At 38.0% G+C, this 11810-nt stretch overlaps 1 protein-coding gene across 1 annotated transcript in view; it reads left to right on the top strand.

Annotated features, from left to right (window-relative positions):
• Window positions 1–974: 974 nt before the first annotated feature.
• The window catches only part of TRPM1 (transient receptor potential cation channel subfamily M member 1), a 41439-nt gene continuing 30603 nt past the window's right edge, over window positions 975–11810 (top strand). The window contains exons 1-6 of the mRNA XM_065733501.1: window positions 975–1058; window positions 1876–2089; window positions 2742–2866; window positions 4162–4333; window positions 7237–7411; window positions 9047–9170. Coding sequence (XP_065589573.1) covers window positions 1056–1058; window positions 1876–2089; window positions 2742–2866; window positions 4162–4333; window positions 7237–7411; window positions 9047–9170 — 813 coding nt within the window. The 5' untranslated portion in view covers window positions 975–1055. The remainder of the gene's footprint in view (window positions 1059–1875; window positions 2090–2741; window positions 2867–4161; window positions 4334–7236; window positions 7412–9046; window positions 9171–11810) is intronic.

Below are 11810 nucleotides of genomic sequence, written 5' to 3'. Positions count from 1 at the left end.
AAAAGAGAATGCATTTATGTAATTGCCAACAACAAGGACGTTAGCAGGTAACATTTGAAATTTTTGCATTAGCCAACAGAAAAGTTAATGATGAAACTGGACTGTAATGTGGTTAGACAGGTGAAAGTGAGAGCAAGTTTACTTATTGTCCTTAAGGTGAGATGACAGACAACAAAAGTGCCGGGCGTTACCTCAAGGTAGTCCGTACAGAGCTATGGGATATAGCATATAGAGATGTTAAAGTTGTGCAGGAGGGGCAGTGAGCTGTTAGTTCCTAGTACTGCAGATGAGAGTATAATTTTATATGGAATTTTGAAAGTAAGGATGCAGTATTGTGTGCTGTGATGTAAATGATAACTGTTCTTCACAGTTTTGGATGTATAGCATTACCAATAACGATACTATGCAGAGGAATGGGTTTCTTAGTTCAAAGATGAATTGATGCTGTGTGAGCTATCTAAATTGTAGTCCAAGCTGTTTGGACAATGTAACTGTTCATTCCATGCTAGCTGTCCCCTTTCAGTGTGAAACAGATAGTCACTGCTCCTGTTCTGCACTCTTCATCTTCTCCTGCTCTTGTGTGTAGAAATTCCATCCTCATATATAATATATATATATATATTCATTGTGATGTGAAGTGAAATTTACAGTCCTTGCTTGAAAAGAAACACTTGTGGGCTAGCAATTCTGGCATTTGTATGTAGGTAAACATAAACATGGCAGAGATGACCTAAGGGTGTTTTTGTGGTCCATGTAGAGAAAGGCATGGTCAGCTGAAAATTGAATTTATGATTAATTTTTTTAATCACAAAATGATTCTGAGGATATTGTGTTCAAATTTACTTAAAATTTTAACTTTCAGGTGCTGCTGTGGCCAGCTCATTAACCAGCATATTCCACCTCCTACAAGTACAACAGCTAATAAAAATGGAGAAGAAACAAAGCAAGTGGAAGCTCAGCCAGAGAAATGGTCTGTCAGCAAACACACCCAAACATACCCAACTGACGCTTATGGAAACCTTGAATTCCAGGGAGGAGGGCATTCAAATAAGGCCATGGTAAGGCCATAGGCTACTCTATGGTACTCAGTAGCTTAATAGAAACATGCCGGGATTCCAGCTCGCACAGTAAATATTTTGTTGAAACCAAAGGAATTCTCTTTACTACCTAAGAAAGGTATGGACGGGATGGGCAACGAGAGTAAACAAGAGAGAAATGAGAAGGAAAAAAAAAACCTACCTAGAAAGCACCTTAAAATGTCTTGAAGGAACACTGTTAGTAAATATCAACTGGGAAGGCACTTAATGCCCACAATTCTGTTTTCATTAGGTTTGTGATATTGTGAGCCAAATAACCCAGTCTGAATATACTTTTTTTTTTTTAAGGTTTCATGTCCAATAAAAATAGGAATGAATCTAGCTTTACTGAGAGACAGAAGCCTCTTAGAGCTGGAAAATGGACCTTTACATTTTCCAAGCAGTAGAAGTAGCAGCAATTCAAATTTTCATGAAAAGTCTTTGTCTTGCCACTCGGATCCAAACCTGGATTTGTTATTCTCTGTATTTGCTTTCATATCTCTCTGCTAAGACTGCCAATTGAAACAGCTCACTGCAAAAATTCACAGTCAGATTTAAAGGAAGGGAGAAGAGTGCAGTTCTTTTAAATTCATCATGCTACCATTAAATTCCAAACAGCAATACATTTCAACCTGTTTATTTCTACTATATAGAAACAGCAGGTAAAATAAAACCTGTCGCTTAGAATTTGTAAAGTTCTTCTGACAGGGTGGGGGGCTTAGTATAATCATTCTGTACTTAGTCAATGGACAATTTACAGAATAGATGGAGAGATAATATTATGCATTGATCTTTTCAGTATATCCGTGTGTCATATGACACCAAACCAGATTCTCTGCTGCATCTCATGGTAAAAGACTGGCAACTAGAATTGCCCAAACTTTTAATCTCTGTCCATGGAGGCCTCCAGAACTTTGAAATGCAGCCAAAACTGAAACAAGTGTTTGGAAAAGGTCTGATAAAGGCTGCCATGACCACTGGAGCCTGGATTTTCACTGGAGGTGTTAGTACAGGTAAGCAATTACCAGCACATTTAGTTTACTTGGCAGTTCAGCAACTGTCAGTCACTATTCTTTCCCAAAGGTATAAGATTTAAGCATTTACGAGCAAGTTCTTAGCCACTGGACTAAAAAACTAGAACTGTAATGATTTGTGTTAATTTACCCAGCCCAGACTGTAAAATATTCTTGGGTCAGTGTTGATTTTAATTACTCAGTGTTTCCTCTGAAAAACATTATGGTCATTGAATTTAGTAACAAGGAATCTACCACTAATCGTGGTACATTTTTTCAGTGCTTGATTAGCCTCTCACTTTTGGTGTTTTTTCAGGTGCTATTATTTTTAATTCATTTTATGTTAATATTGATTGTATAATTGATCTTCAAAAAACACTGTGGCAAGTTAAATAAATGGGTAAGTCTTTCAGAGACATGAGTGAATTCAGAATAAGGATGTGGTTAAAAAAATCCACTAGGTATACATACAGGAAATGCAAAATACACACATGGGTTTGACTGCATTGTGTGTTCTATTATAAATAGATTCCAATTTAAGTAGTGAATGCAGCCCAGAAAGACAGGGATCTCAGAAGTAAGAGGAAAAATTCATTATTTGGTAATCTCTCTCAAGAGGGACGAGATTTAATTCAATTAAATTTATCTCTAGGTGTCATTCGTCATGTGGGAGATGCCTTGAAAGACCATTCTTCAAAATCCAGAGGACGAATCTGTGCCATAGGAATCGCTCCATGGGGCATTGTAGAAAACAAGGAAGATCTGATAGGAAAAGATGTAAGTCTTTAAGGAAATTAACGTGTAATTAGTAATGTCAGCTAAGTAATGAAATAGGCTATCCATTTATGTCCTGGTGGACAACATGTTGGCCATGAGCCAGTAGTGTGGCTACAGGGGCCTCTACTCTGTTCTGGTGAGGCCTCACGTGGAATACTGTGTCCAGTTCTGGGCACCCCAGTACAAAAAAGACAGGGACCTCCTTGAAAGAGTCCAGTGGGGGGCTAAAAGAATGACAAAGGGCGTGGCACATCTCTCTTATGAGGAAAAGCTGAGAGACCTTGGTCTGTCTGGTCTTGGGAAAAGAAGACTGAGAGGGAATCTGATCCATGTCTATAAATATCTAAGGAGTGGGAGGCAAAGGGACGAGGCTGGATATCTTCTCAGCAGTGTGTGGTGATAGGATGAGGGGAAATGGCCAGAAATTGAAGCATAGGAAGTTTTGCACAAATGTGCATGGGAACTTCTTCACAGTGCAGTGACAGAGCACTGGCACAGCTGCACAGAGAGGTGGTGGATGGAGTCTCTTTCTCTGGAGACATTCAAGACCCACTGGGATGCCTACCTGTGCAACCTGGGCTAGAGAGCTGGGGGGCTGGACTCGATGATCTCCGGAGGTCTCTTCTATCCCCTACAATTCTGTAATTAATTTTCACTACTTCTTAAGCATTGCTGAAATTAGAAAACTTGAAGAAAACCTGCTGTTTAAAAACATATTACAGGATTACATATATATATGTATGTGTGTGTATGTGTGTGTGTGTGTATGTGTGTGTATGTGTATGACTGCAAAGTACACTCAGAGCTACTAAAGTTTCCATTACTTTCAGTGTTAAAGTCCTCTCTGGTGAATGTTTGTTTTAGGTTCAACTGTCAGTGTGTCTGCACCGACTATTTTATAAATCATTTAATTATTTTATGTGTACAAGACTTGCATTTATTATAGAACGATATTCAGCAGTGGCATATTAATTACTTATGACCCCAAGTAGGGATGCTCTAATGCTAATGCAATGAGAGGAAGAAAGAGTGTTATCGAGGACAGTACATCAATGAGGGAAGGTGAAAATGTAGGAGAATGTACAAACATGACTGTTGTCTTCCAATGAGAACACTGCTGTGAAGAGTTGAAGTTCTGAATGTGAAAACAAGATTTTTTCCTCATTCTCCTATATTTTCAGTTACAAACATCTGGTTGGTTGTTTCCTGATATGGTATGTACGATGTTGAACATTGTGGAGGATTTTCATGTTTATTTCATAGTTCTAAACAAGGTGCACCTATTCTTTTGACAGGTAACACGTGTTTACCAAACAATGTCAAACCCCCTAAGCAAGCTTTCTGTGCTCAACAGTTCCCATACCCACTTCATTCTGGCAGACAATGGTACACTAGGTAAATATGGAGCTGAAGTAAAGTTACGGCGTCAGTTGGAAAAACACATTTCCCTCCAGAAAATTAATACACGTAAGTACAGTGGGGCAGATTTTAAACATAGCACATTAAGGAAAGAGAGGATAGAGGGGCTAGAAATAATTTATGGTATTGAAATTAAATGTTTCTGCCAGCTGTTCCTAGCAGGAATTTGATCAGGACTGTGAGACTAGGCTAGACATATGTTGTCTGAATAGTCATGGAAGAGCCCACATCTAACATCATAGAAAACCCAGAAAAGTGAGGATTACATAAAAGAAGGATGAGAAATTGAAAAATAATAGTGAGGTGAAGGTTCAAAGCAGTAAAAATTTAAAGAAAGGAAAATATAAAATATTTATGCATTTCTAGAAAGAATCCTTATGCATCAGTAACTGCACAGAATGAGGTGATTCTCTGCACATCCCATTTCCTGAAATCCTCCATATCTCTGTGGCTTCTAATTCCAAGTGATATTACAAAAGGTTTTTTTTTTCTCTTTTATGTGGTTTGGTTTCATTTGAAATATTGCACTTAAAATTCTGTGATCTTCCAGACAAGCTCAGCATTTTTATTTTTAATGAAGCAATTATTGAGATAATTTCACAATGGTGCTTTTATATTTTGAATTTCATGCAGTTTTAAAAATTTATGTCAGCTGTTCACGTTCTCTCTAAAACAATTTTCTAGATTTGTTTGCATCACTACTTAAGAAAAATGCTTTTAAATTTTCATTTGTCACTAAAAATATACAGATGAAATAGATAAGAAATGCTAGTAACAGTGGCTTTCCAGTATGTTAAAAAAATCAGAAATGTTAAAGAAAAATGTATTAGTCTTGGATTCTGTGCTTGAATTAAAAGCTGCAGGGAAATAGACATCAGTTCTACCAGCTGACTTCCTGATTTCTGACAGATGCCTTTAGAAGCTGCATAGGCCCATAAAAATAAGAAAAACAAAGCGTTCAGGATGCTAATTGCATCATACTGTAAGAAGTCTCTAATAGGGTTTAAGTGTTCTTTACAGTAGAACAGAAAAATGAAGTAGAGTACTGGATAAGACTAAAGAATCATGTAGAGATCTGCCAAAAGATATTTAAGTATTGTGGAAAGTCTTCAAATACTGCTTTATATCTACAGTTAGCTTAAGAAAGTTAACTCACCAAAATGATGTTCTTGCCTCTTAGCATGGAGACTGTATCTCACACTGTCCCCCAGACTGACATCTGAGATGGTGAACACAGCTATGGTTTTATAACCTTTGTCTTCTGCAGAAGTGCTGGGAGAGATGTAACATTAAAAAGAGGGCACTGGCTTGGAAGATAAGGAAGTCAGGGCCCAGAGGCAAGGTGTTTCAACTTTTAATACCACTTCAGGCTGGGGATATCAGCTCTGATTTAAGCAAGAGTTTTTTCACAAGAGGGGCTAAGTTCGGAGTACATGTAGGATATTTGAATTCTGTAAAGCTTTGCAGTACATTTACTATTAAAAAAAAACATACAGGGAGTTGGCTTGTCTCTTTTCAATCACTTCAAGCACAGGCACCTCATTTGGAGATTTCAGCAGTAATGACTAAGGATTTCATGGACACAGAGGCCAGCCAATGCTCTGTGACTTCTTATCAGAGCTGGGGTGTACTGACAGGAGGATGTCAGGAAGCTTCTGCTGTTACTATCCATGGTGTTCCCATTCTTCAAAGAGGAACAAAAATATGAACTTGGCTGTACAAAAAAATTACATCTTACTTATGAAATACAGGTCATTTTTCAGATTATGAATTGAATTCAGATGCTTATAATGGGGGGATTAGTCAGCCTTCAGGTAATGTTTTGTCCTTCAATTCCCCAAGTGATCTTGTGACTGAGACTACTGAGATTGTGTGACCTGTGGGCTTCCCTTTGTCATCCTATGCCTGGAGATCACAGTGAGGCAGGGACAGCAAAGGGATGCTCAGCTGTCGTCTCTTCCATCGGCCAGCCCTCTCATCCTCATGGTAAAGAGACCAAATTCATACTTTTTTCTTAGGAGAAAGCATAGGCAAATGTCACCTTACTGAAGACTTCCTGTAGGTAACCAATGAGGAGTAAAAGTGTCAAAGACACATTTAGCAGGGAGACATCCAAATAACAGTGGAGCTAATGAAGTAATAGTAGGATCACGTTTAGCTGGTTTATCTGTGCATGGTGTCTATTGAAAGAAATTACAAACAAGTCTCTGTCACTGAGTGAACAAATGAACAGTGATGGAGCTGATGGAAAAGCAAGGTGTCCTGGTTTCAGCTGGTAATTGTCTTCATAGTGGCTGATACAGTGCTGTATTCTGGATTTGGGATAATAATGTTGAGAACACACAGATGCTACAGAAGTTGCTGAGTAGTGTTTAACACTAAGTCAAGGACTTCTCAGCTTCTCATTCTGCACAAGAAGCTGGAAGGGGTCAGAATCAGGACAGCCAACCCAAACTGACCAAGGGATATCCCACACGACATGATGTCATGTTAAAACATAAAACTGGGGGGATTTGGCCATTTGGCTACCATTACTGGGGGGACACGCTGAGCATCATTTGGCTGATGGTGAGCAATTGTGTTGTGTATCACTTGGTTTTTGTATCTCTTCTTTTTTTTCCCCCCCTTTTTCCCCACCCCAGTTCTCTCCCCATCCCACTGCGGCAGAGAAGCAAGTCAACAGCTGTGTGCTGCACAGCTACCTACTGGATTAAACCACATCATAATGGAAAAAGAGACTTGCTCTTTTCTCTCTGAGTCTTTGAAACAGCATAGAGGCATCTTTCCTTGGCGTTGGCTGTGAAGTAATCATAATTTTTCCTTACTGCTCTGATTTAAGTGGTGCTATAACACAGAAAATCACATCCCTTCAAAACATATCAACTTCTTAAACTCAGTTTCAATTACAGTTATTTTTTGTTTCTGTTCTTCTGTTTCTTTTTTTTTTTCAGGGTTGGGACAAGGTGTTCCTGTAGTTGGGCTTATTGTGGAAGGTGGTCCCAATGTTATCTCCATTGTTTTGGAGTGTCTACGAGAAGAACCTCCTCTCCCTGTAGTGATTTGTGATGGCAGTGGAAGAGCATCTGATATTCTGTCATTTGCACACAAATATTCAGAAGAAGGAGGGTAAGACTGTGAGACTTTCACCAAAGCTGTGTCTTGCTCAGGGGAGACAATGAGGGATTATGCCTTGCTTTCCTTAAAACAAAGCTCAGAGACAAAATGCTTCTAACAGAGGTATTCTGCTGCCAGATTTCGTTGCCTGTTTGATCTTATTCAGGGCATTAATGAGTATTACTCCTTTTCTCAGGCCAGGGCTGAATTTTAATGGTTCATGTATTTGCAGAATATGTACTGCCTGCATCTGATGTGCTGTTTTAATGATATTTATGCTCCAAGAGTGACAGACTGAACAATGTCAGGCCTGTTGCCTCCTTCCCTTCCTGTTGCTGTTTCTTGTGTCTTTGATATTTCTTCAGAGTAGTGCTGCCATGAGTTTTGTCTTAAGCATTCTGCTTCACAGCCTCCTGTCCACTGCCCAAATGAACCTGTAACAATGGCTTCTAATGCACAATTTTCTGGAATCTGTGATTTTTACAGTTGGTTGTCTTCTGTTTTGGTTGGTAGAGAGTGCAATTTGTTTAAAGACAAAAAGCCAATACTTGTAGCATAAATCTCCTCTGCAGAGTATAAGATCTCTCTTGACAGATGCTCCAAGTGAAAGCAAAGTAGTGCATTTTCTGTTTGCTTCTCCCAAGCAAATAACATGTATTCTCCATACCCATGGTTAATAGAGAATCAGGAAAAAATTGTATGGTTGTTATTAGAGTATATCACACCCCTCTTCCTCTGAAGAAATAGTTTCCATGATTGAAATTGGAGCTTATATTGGTTTAAATATTAACCAAATAACTGTTATTCTTAAGTAGTGCAGATGTTATGTGCTGGAATGGGAAAGCAGCTCTGATGCTGGATTTTTGGGTTTACATGTAGTACAGCTTTAATCCTACCAACAGAATTTATGATGTGACATCTTTCTCTACGATGACCAAGCCTCCTTAGATTAGATCAAACGTTTTTCTTTCTCATCCATCCCTCTTTATCAGCTCACAGAAACTGAAAGAGCTTATCAGTATCAGTCTGTCTGAGATCTGCTTGCTGCATGTCTTTCTTTCCCAGTGTGCGTGTTACATTATCCAGTTTTCCATTCCAATAATGATGTGTTCACCTGGTAACACAAGTCTGTAGTGAGAAATTTCTGGTATCCCTTCTGTCATATGTTCACAATGAACTTTGAATTTTACTGCACTTGGCAAGTTCAGTTGTCTCACTGATTTGAATGCCTGCTGGTGTTTGAAAATACATGTATTTTATTAGGAAATTAGTGAAGATTGAAGGACTCTGTTTCAAACTGCTTGGAGAGATCAAACAGTTCCATTTCTGTAAGAGCCATCTTATAGTACAAACATTCCATTCCAGGGCAAAAGGATAGCTGAAATTCCTTGCCAGTTTTTAAATCAGTATTGAAGGGCTGAGATGCACAAGAGCCAGTCTGGGTACAAATCACCTGATTCCTGTTACTTTTTTGTAAACTTCACAACCTTGCCCATATTGAATGCATAGATGTTGTGTGTTTTTATTTATTTTCAATTATAATTACTGCACTGGTGCATGAAAAATCATGTTTCTCAAGCAGCAGACCTTTCTTACATATATTAATTCTGACAACATATTTTTTTTTATGCTTCCTTTATAATCTAGGATAATAAGTGAATCTCTCAGGGATCAGCTTCTAGTAACCATCCAGAAAACCTTCAACTACAACAGGAATCAAGCTCATCAGCTGTTTATCATTCTTATGGAATGCATGAAAAAAAAGGAACTTGTAAGTGTGCTGAAAGTATTTCATGACGATAATTGCTCCGAAGAGACTTTTTAAAGTACTTTGAAGTGTGAGTTTTCCAGGGTTACACTTCAACATTTGTTCTTTCTTTAGACCACAAGTATACATAATAATGCATTCATAAACCTAGACACCTAGAAATAGAGATTTTGTTTAGAGACTTCTGGAGAGCCTCTAAAACCATCTTCACATTCTTCTCGTGTGTAAGTAGATAAGAGTCTTTTTCCACAAGACCCCAGGTTCAAGTATGGACTTCTAAAAAGTAAAATAAGACACTCAGATAAATGCATTAAAAAAAAGCATCAACTGCAAAAAGTAGAGGAAAGATTACTAAGAGTAAGAATTACTAAGGGAATTACTAACAGGATTACTAAGAGTAAGAAATGTTCAGGGTGCATCATCACAGTTTTTGGCCTTCAATGCCAATAGCATGAGCTATTCAAGTCTTTAAAAGAAGTTGGACTGTGAAGTATTCTTGGTGATCCCAGTTGAGCTTGATCCTGGTTTATTGCAGGCCTGTTCTATGGTACTGTACCACTCAGTAAGATTCATACCTGTCTACCGTATTTCAGCTGCAGAAAAAAAGTGTTCTCAGGAAAAGAAAATCTTCAATTTTCACATCTCTTGTGATAATAGTCTTAAAACCGTGTTCACTGTACCTCTGCAGTTTGAGTGGTTTGACTAATCGTCCTGGTGAATTTCTGTAAATATGACCTTTCCTTTGAGTCCTGATAGAATTCCATTTCATTATTTTATCTCCAGCAACTGCTTTTTCATAGCGCACAAACAGGTCAGTAAATTCTTTTTATGGTTTTCAAATTACAGCTGGCATTTTTATCTTTTTTGACACAGTTGCATATTTCTGTAGGTAGAAACAAAGAGAATTACCACATCTTTGCTCTCAGACTGTGATTCAGGAGTCAGGTAACAGCCTGCTATTGAATATAAGCATGAGAAATGGGGCAGTTTTATTCTTTGGGTTGCCTGACTGTATCACTAGGGAAGTGATGGCTATAAAACAGGCCTCTATAAAAATGAGAAAAGAGTTTTCTTAGGAAAATTGTTTCATACTCCCTTAGTACTAAGTGTATTTTCCTTCCACAGACTGCACATTTTCTGTCTGTGGTCAGCAGGGAGACAAATCATTCACTAATTTCTTCCCAAGTTAAATATAGTACTCAATAAATGATGTGAAACTTTTCTTAGAATTTTAAATAAACAGTAAACAACATTCCTTACAGTATGTACTCTTTTCAGTGGGAATTATTCTTCTGTTTGATAGAAGTAATAGTTTAATTGTTTGGTGAAAAACTGAAAATCCTGCTTTTTTACCCAAAGATATATTGAGGGAAGAAAAGAAAGTTGTTTTTTTTTTTTCTATAGAATATTTACTCGTGTCTTAATTTCAGCTGGGATGGAATAGTTTTCTTTGGAGTGTCTGGTATGATGCTATGTTTTTGTTTCTATGGGGAAAACAATGTTGATAACACGTTGATGTTTATAGTTGCTGCCCAGCAGTGTGGTACAGACCCAAGGCCACTCTCATCGAAAGGTCCAATTAGCTGGGAGAGAGCAGAATTAGGACAGCTGACTTACACTGGCCAAAGGGATATTCCATACAGCATCATGCAGAAGGAGTTTTCAAGGGGATAAGAGCTGATCTTTTTCTCTTCTGCTGCTCAGGGGTCAGCTGGGTATTGGTCAGGGAATGGTAGGCAATTGCTTTTGCATCATTTGTAATATACATTCATATAGCTCTGTATAGTTGTAACTTTTATCCTTTTCCTTGTCTCTATCTTAGTAAACAGTTTTATCTCAACCACAAGTTCTACTTTTTTCCTGATACTCTCCCTCATCCCACTGGGAAGGGGGGAGTGAGCAGTTGACCATGTGGTGCTTTCCCACCTGCTGGGTTAAACCACAACAGCTTTTTACTTAACATGACAGTATGGCATATATGGTATCAGCTGGTGCCAAACTCAGCATTATGATTCTCATTATAATACAAAGAAACCTCCGAAAATTGGTACATCAAGCTTTGCACTGGTCCTCATTTTATATGGGCAGTTCTACAGTGATGACAGTTCTAAACAGGCATTGTTTTTACATTTTTCTTAAGTAGTTAAATGATGGAAATTAGGAGATAACTTTTATCAGATTAGAATTATGCCTGGTGTCCCAGTCAAGAAGAGCATACACGTCCTCCAGAAATTTAGATAATCATCTCCACTCAATGAACTCTGATTCTCTGAGATCTATTATTCAACACTTTAATTCCCATATAAATAAAAGGGCAACTAGCAAACAATTTGAAATATAGAGAATGCTGAAGTTGTGAGGAAGCCTAACAATATTTACTACTTTTTATTTCTTCTGCTTTGGAAATATGGACACTAAATTTGTTCTGACATTTTTCAAACATTAAGACAAATTACTTCTTAAAGTATAATGCCAATGTATTATCTGCAGACAAACCATTAGGAGCCTACTTTCTCAGGCATAAAGCCCACACAAATTAGTGTCACTAGGAGATTTGGGCTGAGTCAAGAAATGCATGAAAAAACATGTCCAGTCACTCTCAAGATTCATCTGTAAAGCCTTTTCTGACCCCTTTCAGGAAGG

Source organism: Cyrtonyx montezumae, unplaced genomic scaffold, assembly GCF_038088225.1.
Source record: "Cyrtonyx montezumae isolate F1298 unplaced genomic scaffold, pur_monq_1.0 scaffold_17, whole genome shotgun sequence".
NCBI lineage: Eukaryota > Metazoa > Chordata > Aves > Galliformes > Odontophoridae > Cyrtonyx > Cyrtonyx montezumae.
The sequence above is the reverse complement of the archived record's forward strand: the minus strand, read 5'-3'. Positions and strand labels throughout refer to the sequence as shown.